At 42.2% G+C, this 19,107-nt stretch overlaps 1 protein-coding gene across 3 annotated transcripts in view; it reads left to right on the top strand.

Annotated features, from left to right (window-relative positions):
• fhit (fragile histidine triad diadenosine triphosphatase) overlaps positions 1 to 19,107 on the top strand; it is a 312,154-nt gene that overhangs the window by 233,072 nt on the left and 59,975 nt on the right. For all 3 annotated transcript variants that reach the window (XM_065001901.1, XM_029683571.2, XM_029683570.2), the window contains exons 5-6: positions 10,704 to 10,849; positions 12,150 to 12,179. In XM_065001901.1, the coding sequence (XP_064857973.1) occupies positions 10,704 to 10,849; positions 12,150 to 12,179 (176 nt within the window). The remainder of the gene's footprint in view (positions 1 to 10,703; positions 10,850 to 12,149; positions 12,180 to 19,107) is intronic.

Below are 19,107 nucleotides of genomic sequence, written 5' to 3'. Positions count from 1 at the left end.
TGAATTGACCTGACAGAATCCATGTGTATTTGAGAATACATCAAGGGGGGATTGGAAAAACTTTGATTAGTGCTGATGTCGTTTGTAGTCTGTTTGTATTGATGGGCCACTTTAATATACATCCCATTATTCAATTTCAGCATGCGTAATTTTATGAAAATCCACTTTGGAAATTAGGCTTTTATATGTCTCTCTATTTTCACTATAAACAATTAGCTCCTTCATCACTGGCAGATCAGAACATAAACTGTTCTGTCTAGAGAAATAAAATCACTACAGCATTTCTGTCTGCGTAATGCTTTGATATGGAACAATAAATCCTACTGTACATTGATTGCTATGTAAATCACGTGTATTTTTTTATACAATACATTCTTAGTTCATTGGAATAGGTGATGTGACAATATTAGGTGTAATTTGTCTTGTCTTTGTGTCCTTGTATAGTCACCTATTGTGAAGATTGAAAGATAAGAAAGTGTATCCATTGTTTCTATTCCATACTTCTATAGGAAAGGTTCACTGGGCGAGCTTTCCCTCAGTCTTCTGATGGTGGTGTAACTATATCTGAAAGCATCATTAAAGCCTTTACACCCATACCCTGGCTGTTTAAAGCCAACCATGATCCTGTAGGGATAAGGAGTTAGAGAAGAGAGTTGCATTTGTTATCCAGAAGAGTCCTAGGGCTTTACTCTACCTTTCTACATTCTCTACATCTATCCGTCCAGTGATGTACTCCTAAGAGTGCAGATGTCACAGGATATCGTCTTGGCTTTTTCTTTTTGTTGCGGATTGCTCAGGGCAGCTTACGACTGTCTAATCCTAGCTGACAGTTAAGTGATAATTGCAGAGGTAAGCTTTGCCCAAGACACTTGGTATTGAATGAGAACTGCGCTAGCTATTGACAGGAGAGAGGGGAAATCCTATCTTTAATGATGAAAGCCTGGTAAGCGTGAGAAATCGTATTTCTAGATCTTTCTCCCTGCACCCCCCCTCAGTCAACCACATGTTGCTGAGGTATAGTGCCTTGTATTCCGAGAGAAGAGCTTATTGAAGATTGAAAAATATACATTTTAGATTTTCGGTCACAGTTGACGTCGCAACCGTTGTGTTTTTGAATTGGGATTTGTTTATAGAATCTTTCAATATGACAGATCATCTCTTGAACTCCCACCTATGCATAATACGGACATATCCTGTAAATTGCTTTTCGTGCCTCTGACAATGAACTGTATGGATACTCTCATTGAAGACCTGCAGTCAATCTGTCATTAATGAACGTTTTATGGACTGAATATGAAGTTGCCCAGACCTGCATCTCCCCTAATATGATTATTTATTGTTCAGTTCCGGTATGTTCCAGGCCGGGGGATATCCCTGGAGACCCAGCACTTCACTCACCCAAGATGGGTTGGGGTATTTGCAAAGGGGTGTAGTGGCACGCTTGCATGCCCTTGTGTTTAGGTAGAGGTTCTATCTATCCCATATATCACTTATACAGCCCCTGGCACAGAAGCGCTAAACCGCTTTCACACGACCCACACACCAGTGTGTGATTTATGTTTGATTGGTATGCTGGAGCTCATTTGATTTCGGCTTTTTTCTGAACCGGGTCGCACTTTGACTTACAGATTCCATAACATTGTAAGGTAGATGTGTGATTGATAGAACAATTATATAGCAGAAAATAGAGCTTGATTGGTTCACCAACAGTATATTTTATTATGAGATGATAATGGACTATAAATGTAGGTAATCAGTCAAGCTATAAGAAAAAAAAGTGTTGGGTTTGTGAATGGATTGAGGCCTTTTTTTAACTCACGTTCTCCATGACAGATGTATGTAAGGTTCTCTGAACTAAGGCATATCGCTTGAACTCTTGCATGTCTTGTCCAGTCTGAATGCACACAATAAGTGACTCAGCTGGAACCATGCAATTCTTCCTGTATGAAGAACTACAGTCTTAGAAAAAAGGGTTCCAAAAGGGTTCTTCAGGTGTCCCCATAGGAGAAGACTTTATGGTTCCATGTAGAACCCTCTGTGGAAAGGGTTCTTCATGGAACCCAAAAGGATTTTACCTGGAACCAACAAGTGTTTTTCAAAGGGTACTCTTATGGGGATAGCCGAAGAACCATTTTAGGTTCTAGATATACACTCTTAAAAAAAGGTGCTATGTTTCCTGCCAATGGCTGTTTTCTCATGAATGGATTAATCATGTGTAGAATAGACTCATGCACACACAGTACTACAATACCTGTCAAATAGCCCGACGGAGGGTATTAAAATGAAATTCAGTTGTTTTTTTCTTTCCTTACCTTCCCTGTTGTTTTTGTGTTGCCTCAAAGTATGTATGTTTTAGACTGGATGTTAAAATGAGCAGACATTTTGTGCCAGAGGCAGCCTCTGCATAGCACAACAAGGCTTTGTTCTTCTGAAACATGATGGGTAGCACTTATTCCTCTACCATTCTCCCATTGTCTCTGCACTGCCAGTCAGCATTGAGTCACTCATTGGCAGTGTACACACACCTCTCTCTGCTGCTGTTAGCTTACTGCTCTATTACAGCCAATACCCCATTTTACAAAAGAACACATTGAAAAAAAAGGGAAAGGTAGTAATGATACAGACAAGTCTATTGTTTACAAATAAATAGTGGTTGGCTATTGAATGTGGCGTCACAATTCAAACTATCAGCTCACCTTGCAGTGCTTTTGCAGAACAATGGGTGAGCTGTCTGGAAAATTATTTCAATACATTAGTGTGAATAGATATGTTTAGAAATTCCCAATGACTGAACAAAGAAAGAGCCAGTTGGAGGCATCTTGGGCTTATTTTAGAGGATTGTGATTGGTTCTGGGAATGTTTTCTCATGAGGTAAGCAGCAAATCCTGTACAATTCCAGGCTTTGCTGACATCATCTGCTTCTCTCCATATACTCTACCTGTCTCAGCCCTTCTTTTAGATCTCAGGCTCTCTCACATATCATACATTTCCACATTCACTGTAACACCAAACTCCACCATCCAAGTCTACCATCCACATCTACAGTAAGTGTCTTATTCTTTAAGCCTTGTAAGAAATGAGCATCCACTCACAAAACCACTGGAGACACCACTACATTCACTGCCTCAACTATTGCAGTAAACATCTCCAACCAACGAAAAATAACACATTCTGGAATAAAGTGCCCCTTGCCAACGCGACAGGGGGCCATACTTTTTACAGAACACTTCATATTACATCAACAGCTCTCCAGCCTAAACGGGATGCAATGTTATATTTCTACCATTGGTCTTCCCATTTTTCTCCCTGTAATCATAATGTGTGGAGGATGGTGTTGTTGAGGCCAGGGCATGTGTCCATTAAAGTGGGAATCAGGGCCTTGGACCTTCCAAAGAATGAATGGTCCCATTAACCTCATGGGCTCTCCTGACTGTCCTGACAGCATACCACTGGAAAAGGGGATTACATATTTCCTTTTTTTCTTGAGGAGAGTATTGAGAGACATCCTTGAATTGTGATCCAGCAGGGCCTTGGTTGTTGAGCAGTCCTGCTGTGAAGGGTTAAAGGTGGACACAATCTTTTCTTTGGAGAGCATTTGAACAATGTTGCCTGTACCCATGTCTGTCCATGTCTCCTGAATGTTGCCTGTACCCATGTCTGTCCACGTCTCCTGAATGTTGCCTGTACCCATGTCTGTCCATGTCTCCTGAATGTTGCCTGTACCCATGTCTGTCCACGTCTCCTGAATGTTGCCTGTACCCATGTCTGTCCACGTCTCCTGAATGTTGCCTGTACCCATGTCTGTCCATGTCTCCTGAATGTTGCCTGTACCCATGTCTGTCCACGTCTCCTGAATGTTGCCTGTACCCATGTCTGTCCACATCTCCTGAATGTTGCCTGTACCCATGTCTGTCCACGTCTCCTGAATGTTGCCTGTACCCATGTCTGTCCACGTCTCCTGAATGTTGCCTGTACCCATGTCTGTCCATGTCTCTGGAGTTGTTTCTAGTATGCTCTTTTGTCTCTCTCTATTTTTGAATAGTAACTTTGATTATTGATATTGATACAACATGAAGGACAGACATCTTTCTATCCCCAATGTTTTCTGTGCCCTCTAACAACAATGTGCAAGCAGCCTATGTTTGTGTCAATCATCTCATGGACACAGATGTGGCTAGAATGACAGCCCAGACAGTCCTCTTTTTACTTTCCACCAGACTCCCCCTTCATAGTCCAGTGACAGTACACTGTGTACAATATGTGCTACTGTATTCTCATGACAGTGTCTGACCAATCTGATTAAATCAAATAACATATTTTGAAGAGGGGGGGGGGCATTTGAGTACAATGTCCCAGAGTGGTCTCTGGCAGACTGGCAGAACTCCTAGACTGGCAGAACTCCCAGCTCTGTGGGGAAGGGTTGAGGGGAGGCATGGCAGTCAAAGAGGGCATAGCTCTGAACCCCCACCCTCGCATCCCTCCCTGTGCCTCATTTCACATAAGTCAGCTTTTAATTCAATGTTTTTGTTTTTAATTTCTATTGGTGTGGAGGCTTGTGTGCTTAGAAGGGTAAGGTATACAGTGCAGCAAGCTGCTGAGGGTTTGGAGCGGAGCATGTTGAAACGGAGCCTCGTCGTATCTCTTTGACAACAACACTGTGAGTGTCAGAGCAATATCGCAGCTATGAGATTGAGTTCAAGTTTATTCTATTAAGTGTTGAAATAATGATTTATTTTCAGTGTCCCAGCTGTAACTCAGCTGAAAGGCTGCGTAAATATTTGATGAAAAGTAACTCATAAGCTTTGATTAGAGGAATTTGGGTTTCAATAAAACCCAATTCCAAAGCACGGAGATGTTTTCAATAACGACTGCACATAGTAATTAAACCCAATGAGTTTGTGTCCTCCCGCCTCACAGACACGGCAGAGAAGAAACGGAAATAAAGAGAGCTGTGTTGTTCAGTCTTCAGAGAAACACTCATATCCTTTCATTACTCTGTTAGTCTCTCCTGTGTTGCTGAACAGAGTCTAGTCCTTGGGTAGATTGATTTGGTTAAAAAAAAGAGCCCTCTTCAGAAATGAATCCCTTTGTCAGCAGATCCATGCCAATTTGGAGGGGTGAAGGGTGATGGGGGTTGTTTAGGCACAGCTGTAATCAGGAAGACAGACCAAGTTGTTGTCGCGGTGATGGATCCCCTTGTTTTGGCAGCCCTATTTCTGAGCTGTGGAGGCACTTTGATTCATTCAAAGCCTGCTGTGTTCATCTCAGACCAGGTATATGTCAGAAGGTTTGTGTGTGGGTTTGCAGTGTATGTGCAGGTGTGTGTGTGCTCCCCCACACCCAACTGAAGCCTTGAACTCCAGCCCCACACCATTTGCAGGGTCACACTGCGCACAAATCTGTATTTGTTATGTTAGATGTCATTACTCTTGATGTCATTTTAATTTCTCAGACTGTGTAAAATGCAACTGGATCATATCTCTCTTGGCTTAATCATGGGATTTGTGATCCAATTGTGTAGTGCCGTTATTTAGTTATCCGGCTACTCAATTGTCCCACCGCATATTGAAAAGGGAGGGGGCTTCAGGATGTGGAGGAGGGTGACAGTGTCGGGTGGGGGCTGGTGTCGAAGGGGCTGATTCTCATAGACCCAGACAAAGTCGATGTCACAGTAGAAAATGATAACGTTTGGGGGCAGATGTTTTCCCGAAAGAAATGATTGCATTTGCAATGTAAAACCAATCTACATGCCTTGTTCTTATTATATGCACTGCGACCTCAGGAGTGAATCAGATGAAAGCAGTCAAATAACTGTTATGACAGATAATAATGGGATCAGAATGGGGTTTCTCGCCTGGGCCCCGGTCCCCATCTGTGGAGCCTGGAGAATGAGTGTGCCCGCCTGGCCAGCCTCCGCTGAGAGATTGAGATTGGATTGGCTTAGGCAGAGCCATACGGACTCCATCTCACCTGTGGGATGCTGTAGAGGGTAATGAAGCCCCTGGCACACAAGGACAATGTGTGTTGGGTTAGCCTGCAGTAAAAACATGCACTGGTATTGTGCTGATTCGACTGAAGATAATGCTTAGGTTATGTTTATATTCAACCCACAGCAGGTAGTCAATGCATACTAGAAGATCCCCACACAGTGGAAAGATGTGTTGGGCTAGCAGAGAGCGAAGATGTGTGTGTAGTCTGCACGCAGTGAAAATGAGTGGTGGGTTAGCTCACCGTTAAAATATATGTAAGATACTCTTTAAAGTTTTCGGAAGATGGTCAGGGACTCAGCTGTCCTGACATAGGGGGAAGATTGTTCCACCATTGGGGTGCCAGGACAGAGAATATATTTGACTGGGCTAAGTGGGAGCTGCCCTCCCGTGGGGGTGGGAGGGTCAAAAGACTAGAGGTGGCAGAACAGAGTGCTCAGGTTGGGGTGTATGGTTTGACAATACCCTGGAGGTAGGGAGGGGCAGTTCCTCTTGCTGCTTTGTAGGCAATCAACAGGTTTTGAAGATGATGTGAGCTTCGACTGGAAGCCAGTGGAATGTGCAGGGGAGCGGGGTGATATGGGAGAACTTGGTAAGGTTGAACACCAGGAATGCTGTGTCGTTCTGAATAAGTTGCAGGGTTTGAAGGCACAAGCGGGGAGCCCAACCAACAGAGAGTTGCAGTAGTCTAGACGGGAGAGGATTAGTACCTTTTCCGCTTCCTGTGTGAGAAAAGATTGTACTCTACAGATGTTGTAGAGCATGAACATGCGAGTCACTGCTTTGATGTTTGCAGAGAATGATAGGGTCTTGTCCAAGGTCATGCCAAGGTTCTTTGCACTCTGGGAGGGGGACATCGTGGAGTTGTCAACCTTGGAGCTGGCAGGCCTTCCCCGGGTGGAAGAGCAGCTCCGTCTTGTTGAGGTTGAGCTTGAGGTGGTGGGCCGACATCCTTGCTGAGATGTCTGCCAGGCACTCAGAGATGTGTGTCGCCATCTGGGTGTCTGAATCAGCCAAGGAGAAAAGTAGTTGAGTGTAATTCGCATAGCAATGATAGGAGAGCCCATGTGAGGATATGACAGAGGCGAGAGACTTGGTTTTAAGAGAAAAGAGAGAGGAGAAAGAGGTCAAGGTGTAGGGTAGTTCTGTGGACTCCAAGTCTAGGTCCAAAAGGCTTCTAAATAGCTTCTACCCCCAAGCCATAAGACTCCTGAACAGCTAATGAAATGGCTACCCAGACTATTTGCATTGCCGCCCCTCCACTTTCACACTGCTGCTATTCTCTGTTCATTATCTATGCATAGTCACTTTAACTCTACCTACATGTGCCCACGCACAATGTGCCCCCGCACATTGACTCTGTACCGGTACCCCTGTATATAGCCTCCACATTGACTCTGTACCGGTACACCTGTATATAGCCTCCACATTGACTCTGTACCAGTACCCCTGTATATAACCTCCACATTGACTCTGTACCGGTACACCTGTATATAGCCTCCACATTGACTCTGTACCGGGACACCTGTATATAGCCTCCACATTGACTCTGTACCAGTACCCCTGTATATAACCTCCACATTGACTCTGTACCGGTACCCCTGTGTATAGCCTCCACATTGACTCTGTACCGGTACCCCTGTATATAACCTCCACATTGACTCTGTACCGGTACCCCTGTATATAACCTCCACATTAACTCTATACCAGTACCCCTGCATATGGCCTCCACATTGACTCTGTACCGGTACCCCTGTATATAGCCTCCACATTCACTCTGTACCGGTACCCCTGTATATAGCCTCCACATTCACTCTGTACCGGTACCCCTGTATATAACCTCCACATTCACTCTGTACCGGTACACCTGTATATAACCTCCACATTCACTCTGTACCGGTACACCTGTATATAACCTCCACATACACTCTGTACCGGTACACCTGTATATAGCCTCCACATACACTCTGTACCGGTACACCTGTATATAGCCTCCACATTCACTCTGTACCGGTACACCTGTATATGGCTTCCATTTTATTATTTTATTGCTGCTCTTCAATTATTTGTTACTTTTATTCTATATTATTCTTCTTTTTTATTTATCTATTTTTTACTTAACACGTATTTTTTCTTAAAACTGCTTTGTTGGCTAAGGGCTTGTAAGTAACCATTACATTATTGAATGATTATTTAATGAGGTGTGGATGTCAAAATCAAATCAAATCAAATTGTAGTTGTCACATACACGTGTTTAGCAGATGTCATCAACCTTTTTATGATATCTGATTTCATTCCAGTGTGCTGCACATGAGAAGGGTAGCAAACTGATCATTAGTGCCGCTGTTTCTGACTCGTGAGATGAATGGCGCCCAGACACAGCCATTATGCCATGAAACACAAGGATGTAATCATCCTCTCCAAACGCTGCAGGATGCTGTTTTATGTTTGGTTTTGGACTAGGATGTCTCTTTCATTTCTATTGCCTGTGGACAAGTTTTTGAATATTTTTCACATCAGTGATTCAACACTTTAGATGTTATTTTTCTCATAAATCTGGCCTGCACATGAAGTCAATGTGACAACTCTTGATCTTTCATAATGGTCCAGTTCTTCATTTTAAAGTATATTTGGTATAGTTGATTGCTATGCTTGACTTTCATTAAGATTCAACTCTGCTGTCTGTCTCCACAAATTATATCTGCCACGGTGCAATAGAATATGGAAATCATTTTTGATTACTTGATGCCTGTAATCAAGACATGTCTGGCTGTAAAGTGATTTTTGAATCAAAAGGCGAGACATAGGAGCAATAACAAAATTTGATCCAGAATGTTTTATTTTGATTGCTTATTTGAAAGTTATTTTCAAGCCAGAAATGAACATACATCATGAATTCTATGTTCCAGGTTTTGTTCTCAGTCATGTCAGTCTGTTACACACTATCCTATCTCAAGTTTCCCATGTTTGATTTTGTGAAAATATCAATCTGAGGTGCATTTTTTTTCTTGCTGTTCTTATTTTCCCTCGATCTCTCCTTAATTGTTGGCTCCTGTTTCTCAGATAACTGTTTCCCGGATAGTGTTGTCAGAACACTGTTATTGATCCAATGACCCGAGTCTGAAGGAAAAATGTCCTTCAGCCTTTGGACATTTTCTCTCAAAGTCCTTCCACCTGTCATCAATACGTCTCACTTTAGTAACAAAGCTTGATTACTTTCCAGTGTGCAATTGCACTGAGATGTGTGGATTGTGAGAATTTCTGTGAAATATGTTTCATGACCTTTATAACTCAGCTGAAATTGATCATTGTTGGTCCCTGACAAAACATCCCCTTGCACTTAAGTTGTAAGAGGTATGAACATGGCAGATTTCTCTATTTTAGTTACTTCAAAGCCAGAATACTGATAATAAATTAGTCTGCTTTCAATCCCCTTGCCTATGCTATTTAATAGGGACTTTATAATGGGTTTGTAAATGGCTTGTACATACACTACATGACCAAAAGTATGCAGACTCCTGCTCGTCAAACATGTCATTCCAAAATCATGGGCATTAATATGGAGTTGGTCCCCCCTTTGCTGCTATTACAGCCTCCACTCTTCTGCGAAGGATTTCCACTAGATGTTGGAACATTGCTGCGGAGACTTGCTTCCATTCCACAAGAGCATTAGTGAGGTCAGGCACCGATGTTGGGCTATTAGACCTGGCTCGCAGTCGGCGTTCCAATTCATCCCAATGGGGTTCGATGGGGTTGAGGTCAGGGCTCTGTGCAGGCCAGTCAAGTTCTTCCACACCGATCTCGACAAAACATTGCTGTATGGACCTCGCTTTGTGCACGGGGGCAGTGTCATGCTGAAACAGAAAAGGACCTTCCCCAAACTGTTGCCACAAAGTTGGAAGCACAGAATAGTCTAGAATGTCATTGTTCTGCCAGCTTTTTGTTGAGTTTGTTTGTATAAATATTGGTTGTTTATATTTCATATAGCTCTCAAAGGTTTTTCAACACCTTTCACAACCAAGTCTCAATGTATACTTTGTATGGCTAGATGAAACAAAATATTTGGTAAAAACTATGGTGTTTTTTCACTATATAAGAACAATGTTATTTCCATAAGGACATGACTAACACAACAATAGTTTATCATTTGGGTGTTGAAAATAATCAAAATAGTTTTATTGCTATCTACATGATAAGTGTCCTCATGATAAGTGTTGTTTCATTTTTGGTATTCATAGTATAGATCTTAAATAGTATAGGTCTTAAATGTAGAACATGATGAAATAGCTTTATAATTACAAAAACACTTTTTTATGCTGCCTGCCTTTTAGAGGAACATAGCAGAGGTACGGACAGTATCACACCTCTGTAAAGCTCTGTTTTATTTCACATTAACCTTTGGAGACTAGCTATACTGAAAAAAACATATAAAGTTACCTTGGTGAGCAAATTGTACAAAACTCCCATATAAACCATCTCAATTGAGTTTATTTGACTCAGCTTAAGAAGGCAATGCCAACAACAACACAATGTAATATTTCAAATAACGCACTTGTGTCTCAATTTAGGATTCTGCCTCTTTCCCCATTTTAAATATCCTTGTCTATCAGTGTTGCTACTGTATCTATGCACTGTGTTGTTGATAATGTATCTCTCTGACTTTGTTCCCTTACCTCTCTCGCTGTCTGTGGTTTCCTTAACCAGCCTGTCTCTCAGATGTGTTGGTGTGTCCTCTGCGGCCCGTTGAGCGTTTCCGAGACTTGCATCCTGATGAGGTGGCTGACCTCTTCACCACTACCCAGAGAGTGGCTGACCTGGTGGAGAAACACTTCCAGGTTTCCTCCCTCACCATCGCCATACAGGTAATACTGTACACACTACCGTCGGTATCCAGCATTACAACATAGGGATGAATACTAATTCCAAATCTACATCCCTTTGTTTATGTATCTTCCATTGCTCATTTCTGGTCCATATCAGACAGAAGAAAGTGTTCATTACTATTCAAGCTCAAAATGATTTTGAATAATTAATTATTGTGGGCCATATATCTATCTATATAATATGGTGTGGGTTAGAGAGAGTGAAAGAGAGAAGGAATAATGTGTGAATGACCAAGTGAACAATTGTGTGAGTCACCATCTGAGTCAGTGAGTGTGTTAGTGAAAGAAAGTAAAACAACACAACCACAGAGGCTTAGAGAGAACAGGACTACATCAATCTCCCACTCGTTCAGCCTGTAGATCTGTATTGGAATAAGAGGCATAACTGAGGAAAGTTGCACCGAGAGCCAACAGACGATCCCCACCTGCTGGAACAATACAATAACAGGTTCTCATTGGACTTCCAGGCAGGATTTGACAGCCAGGCAGCCTATCACTTCACAGGCTTTGTCATTCTGCATAACTTTTGATATATGCAGTATATGCTAATGACAAATGTCACCAGGCTTGCTTGGCAGCCCGACACAAAAAATAATTTCATGTGTTTGAAAAAAGCAGTGAATAATGTTTATGGGGATATAATTTTCTTTGACTTGAGGGGTATAGAGAAGTGATGATGTGAGATTAGTTGTGACAGCTCTGAGGTTAGAGTCATAAAACTGAGGCACTGTATCAAGCAACACTCTCTGCAGGAGGGTTGCTGTTCTCTGCATAGAGCGTCACACGACAAACAAAATCTCACAACACAAACCTGAGAAAGGAGATGTGAAAATTCATTACTTCATAGACTTGCATAAATATTACATCATAATGCACACTTTGTCACCAAATACATTTTTGTCATACAGATGTTCCTTTGAAGTCTCTTAATGCTTTAGATATCTGTGTCCTCAATTCCTGATCCCTATATTAGAAAATGCCTTCGAGGTATGCAGTCTATATTGTGCTTTAACTTAACTCTATTGAACCAGTCAACTTGTCAAAAAGAAACCATTTCCAAAAGCTGTCATGTGACAGAGGAGAGACACTAAAGTGAGAATACAGCTCAACGCTGAAGGACAGAAAGAAGACAAAAGAAACAAATGAAAAACTTTGAGATTCACGTGGCGATGGGGAGGTGCCGCCATGATTCATCTGAAATTAAAATCCTGTTGAATTATTAACGTCGGCATTTCTGAGTTCTCTACCGTTCCTAATGATCTCGTTCTGTTCCCACCAGGATGGCCCTGAAGCCGGACAAACTGTGAAGGTGAGGACTTAATAATGCACTCCCTTTCAATTTATCATGAGGCCTCTGCAACAGTTATATGCTATTAAATAATAATTGTATTTCATTTGCAGGTCCCAAACTCTTGGCATATGTAAATTATTCAGTGTTCTATTTTAAAATGCGTTGTCTGTATTCTTTTGGTGGAAGATGGAATGACATGCGCTGAGACTCAGGGGCTATGGGGGCTGCCACTCTAAAGGGGGTGAATGGTGTCAGGGGATCCCACCCTTGCCTCCAGCACTGACAGTAGTTTAGGCCTGGCTCTGCCTGACAAAAAATGTCTTCCCTCACTCTTCCTACTCTTTATGTCTGTAGTGAGATATAATAATATATGCCATTTAGCATACATTTTTACGTTGTTGGTCATTTTGAGATGAATTATTACTATTATTGTTTTAGTTTTTATTCGCTTGTTGGGCAATGGGGCGGCAGATAGCCAAGTGGTTAGACCATTGGGCCAGTAACCGAAAGGTTGCTGGATCGAATCTCCGAGCTGACAATGTAAACATCTGTTATTCTACCCCTGAACAAGGCAGTTAACCCACTGTTCCCCGGTAGGCCGTCATTGTAAATAAGAATTTGTTCTTAACTGACTTGCCTAGTTACATAAAGGTTACAGTCATAGTCCTGAGGTTAAAAATCTGTTATGATTATACCTCATATCTCAAACATTTAAAAGTTATAGACGATGAATGCACAATGCAACAGTCTACAGTGTATTTGTTCAGAGACAAACTGTATTTGAACAAGTTTTTACCCTCTTCTTTTTATGCGTATCACCTTAGTGCATAATACTGTTATTCCCAAAATCCACACACTCATTTCATATTGCATATTGAACACAAGCTTAATTATACATTTATGGAAGTTGCCATGAGAGCAGTCTTTGGCCTGAACTGAGGAGGAATATTGAAATGTTAATGGTGTAATTTGAGCTGAGGACATTAAGGCAATGGATGTGTGGACATGTTTTAATCATAGAGATGAAAGTCAGTATTTGCAGAATATATGACAGAATACTGAAATATACTTAAATATAGCTCATGTTACGTATTTGGGAAAAAAACACAAGGGTGTAAGAATACACAAAGGTGTAAGGAGTTGCTTTATGTGCATTGATTTGAAATTCCATACCTACTACCACCATCATTTGCACCCCCTTTCATTTATTTTATATACTTTGAAATTGCATTATTTGAAACAATGGTTATGGTACTATTAGAAAGAAAATGTACAAATCATTTGAATTAGTCTCAGCCTTGTGAATTTGTGGTATTTTGTATTAAATATTTCCAGTAATTTCGTAACACATTAGTGCATTGTGTTAGATCATTTATAGTGTAATTACCATTTGATTACCAGACTTGCAGAATGCAGGGAAACTTAAATCAGTTCTACCAAATCTCTATCAACATGTTAAATGTGCAACCAGAGGGAAAACAATTCTAGATCACCTGTACTCCACACAGAGACGTGTACAAAGCTCTCCCTCGCCCTCCATTTGGTAAATCCGACCACAACTCTATCCTCCTGATTCCTGCTTACAAGCAGAAGCAGGAAGCACCAGTGACTCGGTCTATAAAAATATGGTCAGATGAAGCAGATGCTAAACTACAGGACTGATTTGCTATCACAGACTGGAACATGTTCCAGGATTCTTCCGATGACATTGAGGAATACACCACATCAGTCACTGGCTTTATCAATAAGTGCATTGAGGATGTTGTCCCCACAGTGACTGTAAGTTCATACCCCAACCAGAAGCCATGGATTACAGGCAACATTCACACTGAGCTAAAGGGTAGAGCTACCGCTTTCAAGGTGCGGGACTCTAACCCGGAAGCTTACAAGAAATCCCGCTATGCCCTGTGACGAACCATCAAACAGGCTAGGTGTCAATACAGGGCTAAGATTGCATCATACTACACCGGCTCCGACGCTCGGCGGATGTGGCAGGGCTTGCAAACTATTACAGACTACAAAGGGAAGCACAGCCGCGAGCTGCCCAGAGACACGAGCCTACCAGACGAGCTAAACCACTTCTATGCTCGCTTCGAGGCAAGCAACACTGAGGCATGCATGAGAGCATCAGCTGTTCCGGACGACTGTGTGATCACGCTCTCCATAGCCGATGTGAGTAAGACCTTTAAACAGGTCAACATGCACAAGGCTGCGGGGCCAGACGGATTACCAGGATGTGTGCTCCGGGCATGTGCTGACCAACTGGCAGGTGTCTTCACTTACATTTTCAACGTGTCCCTGATTGAGTCTGTAATATCAACATGCTTCAAGCAGACCACCATAGTCCCTGTGCCCAAGAACACAAAGGCATCCTGCCCAAATGACTACAGACCCGTAGCACTCATGTCTGTAGCCATGAAGTGCTTTGAAAGGCTGGTAATAGCTCACATCAACACCATTATCCCAGAAACCCTAGACCCACTCCAATTTGCATACCGCCCAAACAGATCCACAGAGGATGCAATCTCTATTGCACTCCACACTGCCCTTTCCCACCTGGACAAAAGGAACACCTATGTGAGAATGCTGTTCATTGACTACAGCTCAGCTTTCAACACCATACTACCCTCAAAGCTCATCACCAAGCTAAGGAACCTGGGACTAAACACCTCCCTCTGCATCTGGATCCTGGACTTCCTGACAGGCTGCCCCCAGGGGGTGAGGGTAGGTGCAACACATCTGCCACGCTGATCCTCAACACTGGAGCCCCCCAGGGTTGCGTGCTCAGTCCCCTCCTGTACTCCCAGTTCACCCACGACTGCATGGCCAGGCACGACTCCAACACCATCATTAAGTTTGCTGACGACACAACAGTGGTAGGCCTGATCACTGACAAAGACGAGACGGCCTATAGGGAGGAGGTCAGAGACCTGGCCGGGTGGTACCAGAATAACAACCTATCCCTCAACGTAACCAAGACTAAGGAGATGATTGTGGAATACAGGAAAAAGGAGCACTGAGCACATCCCCATTCTCATCAACAGGGCTGTAGTGGAGCAGGTTGAGAGCTTCAAATTCCTTGGTGTCCACATCAACAACAAACTAGATTGGTCCAAACACACCAAGACAGTCATGAAGAGGGCACGACAAAGCCTTTTCCCCCTCAGGAAACTAAAAAGATTTGGCATGGGTCCTGAGATCCTCAAAAGGTTCTACAGCTGCAACATCTAGAGCATCCTGACCGGTTGCTCGGCCTCCGACCGCAAGGCACTTCAGAGGGTAGTGCATACGGCCCAGTACATCACTGGGGCAAAGCTGCCTGCCATCCAGGACCTCTACATCAGGCGGTGTCAGAGGAAGGCCCTAAAAATTGTCAAAGACTCCAGCCACCCCAGTGATAGACTGTTCTCTCTACTACCGCATGGCAAGCGGTACCGGAGTGCCAAGTCTAGGACCAAAAGGCTTCTCAACAGTTTGTACTCCCAAGCCAAATGGTTACCCGGACTATTTTCATTGTGTGTGTCCCCACACCCTTTACGCTGCGTCTACTCTCTGTTTATCTTATATGCATCATCACTTTAGCTATACATTCATGTGCATACTACCTAAATTGACCCTACCAACCAGTGCTCCCGCATATTGGCTAAACGGGCTATCTGCATTGTGTCCCACCCACCACCTGTCAACCCCTCTTTTTACGCTTCTGCTACTTTCTGTTCATCATACATACATTGTCACTTTAACGATACCTACATGTACATACTACCTCAATAAGCCTGCCTAACAGGTGTCTGTATATAGCCTTGCTACTCTTTTTTCAAATGTCTTTTTACTGTTTTTTATTTCTTTACTTACCTACACACACACACACACACACACACACACACACACACACACACACACACACACACACACACACACACACACACACACATACCATTGGTTAGAGCCTGTAAGTAAGAATTTCACTGTAAGGTCTACTACACCTGTTGTATTTGGTGCACGTGACAAATAAACTTGGATTTGATTTGATATCCTAACCTGCAGGTCATGATGTTCTTCACATTACCGTCCCTTTTAATCACACACTACATCAAATCAAATCAAATTGTATTTGTCACATGCACAGGATACAGTTGTAAACAGTACTGTGAAATCATTACTTGTGTTTGAATAGTGGCAATATCGAAAATAGAAAGTGTCTAGATAAAAATATTTTATAAATATTTTATAATTCTTAGATAATGCTAAACAAACACTAGGAGCCAGCCTAGTGGTCGGACAAAACGAGTATCGTTATGGATATGGGAAATTTTCTGGATACGATTATGTTCAGAGTATTTTTTTTTTTTAAATATCTGTGATAAGAAGAACGTTTTTTTTCAGGTGTCAGTCACAGAGTTTCTAAACCATACTGTCCTGTGTTTGTTTCAGTCACGTGCATTGTCTAAATAACTCAACTGGTTAGTTTGCCTGTCCGTAAAGAAAAGGGTTGGCTGTACGTTGATCTTGTTGCTCTGATTGGATAGAGTGGAACCATATTCCTCTGCCCACTCGCTTCATAATTTCACCCGATCACTTTTCCTCTTTCCTCGCATGCTTTCGGTCTGTTCATTTAGATTTCTGCTGCCTGCTACTATGATAAATCACAAGGCGAGGACGTTTGCTATCAATATGCATAATATTTAACAAGTGAGGCAAGGGTAGGGAAAAATATAAAACTAATGCGCATTCTGACTGAGTGACTGCAAACTTGACTACCCGCTGCATATTGAGGACACAGACATACACACACACACCCCTCTGCGCTCTGCTTCTAATCTGCAGCTTTTTTCAGCGAGAACATGCAGGGAGGTATTTTGCCAACCTCTACTTAGGCTACTAAAACACTTCCGTTTTTCCGATCAAGAGTGTCATCCAATCGACTGTCAATTTACGGATACGATTACGAATACGAGTATGGCCATGTCGACACACTTGTCTAAATTGATGGGTCATGTGAAAGAAATGCTATAATCACCCACAGTCACATCTAGCTATTGTCTAGACGTATACCGTACCAGTCTAAAGTTTGGACACACCTACTCATTCTAGGGTTTTCTTTATTTGTACTATTTTATACATTGTAGAATAATAGTGAAGAAAACAAAACAATTAAATAACACATATGGAATTATATAGTAACCAAAAAAGTGTTAAACTAATCAAAATATATTTTATATGCATTTATTTGTTGTTGATCAAATTTAAAAAATCTTAAGTTCAAATGCCTCTCCTGTGAAGTAGTGACATGCAACATACGCCTAGAATCATGAAAAGGGTAAAGTAAATACCAGGCCATTTCTCTACCGTGAAATAACGTGTCACTGAGATGTGAAAAAGTCACGAGTCCTCAGAAGTAATCATCATCGGAACCACAGCACATTCCCAACCTGCTCTGGCGGCTTCTGCACGCTAAAGATTTGAATGGGCATCCAAAGAATTTGCCTGAGAACAAAGGTACTTATTTGAAGAGGTCTTTGAATAAGTGCTACATCCTCTTCAAATGGCACCCGGTCCCCCAGATAATGCCTCCTCCATTGAAATGTTTAATCACCTAAGAAGCGCATTTAAAGTCGAAAGCCTTTTCATTCTTCTCGCAGAGGAGGAAAGACAGCCTCAAACATATAAATGTATGCTGTTATTTACTTTAAGAGGCCAGTAGTGGTTTTGATTTATCTGTTTAGTATTCTGTATGGGCTGTCTAGGCATGTGTGGAACAAGCAGGTCATTGAGGTTTGTTATTTCTCTTTATATTCTTATCACATCATATATAGGCTCAATGAGGCATTACGGCTCGTAGGATTTCTTATCTAAATAGGGAGTTTTGTGGTGGATAATGTTAATTTCATGTGAACCTGAGAAATGTCAGACAGGCGCTTAGTGGCCCCTCTCAGGTGGGGTGCCTTTAGGAGGGTGGAAGGGGGGGGTCCCTCTGTCATAGCGTATTTGGTGTGCCTTTTAAAAGTAAAGGTTAGCTTTCATAACCGCTCGGACCACTCTTCAACAGGAGGTGAGCCCACGCCTCCCTCCATGTCTGATTGAATGGAAGGACTCATATTGACTGAGTATCTGGGGTGGGAAGTAGCCTAGTGGTTAGAGCGTTGGACTCGTAACCGGAAGGTTGCAAGATTGAATCCCTGAGCTGACAAGGTAAAAATCTGTTGTTCTGCCCCTAACCCACTGTTCCTAGGCTGTTATTGAAAGTAAGAATTTGTCTTGCTTGCCTAGTTAAATAACAACAACAAAAATGATACACCATCCATGTTATTGCCCTGACATATCAATTAACCTTAAAACTTGTCCAAACCACTCTGTTTTGTTGTAATCCAACTCGGACAGAAACCGTATCTTCTCTATGACTCAGAAGGCCTTCAGCCAGTAAGAGAGCCTCCTTTATCACTACTTCTAAAATACTGTTTTCTTTTGTAATTTCCGCTCACAATCAACGCTTACTTTAAATTCAAGTAATTACCTTTAGAAAGCTAAATAGAGTACTAGAATTCCCTGTTGCAGGATAATTACTGTATTTCAGGTTTAAAAAGGCTTCTGAAGCTTGTAATTTCTACTTTGAAATCTCAGACTTGATTTTCCCTTTTGAAAAATGTTGCAACCCCTAAAAATATGTCCATGAATTATAACCAACATAATAATTCACAATTCCTGTTGCTGCAGGATTAATTCCCTGTTGTAGCAAACTGGCTCAAATTAAGATTCTACATCTGTAATAAATGGTTCTGGAGGCTGTTGTTTTCCATTGTTTCTTGTTGTTGTTGGCGCCGTTAATGTTGTTTTTACCCCTGCCTTGTCTTCTTCATGCTCATTAGCCTCACGCTGCACGCTAGAAACATCTGTCCTCCCCAGCCCAACCCTACACCAGTCTATCTGCTAATGGGACTGCTGAACA

Source organism: Oncorhynchus nerka, linkage group LG15 (genome assembly GCF_034236695.1).
Source record: "Oncorhynchus nerka isolate Pitt River linkage group LG15, Oner_Uvic_2.0, whole genome shotgun sequence".
In the NCBI taxonomy this organism is placed as follows: domain Eukaryota; kingdom Metazoa; phylum Chordata; class Actinopteri; order Salmoniformes; family Salmonidae; genus Oncorhynchus; species Oncorhynchus nerka.
The sequence above is the reverse complement of the archived record's forward strand: the minus strand, read 5'-3'. Positions and strand labels throughout refer to the sequence as shown.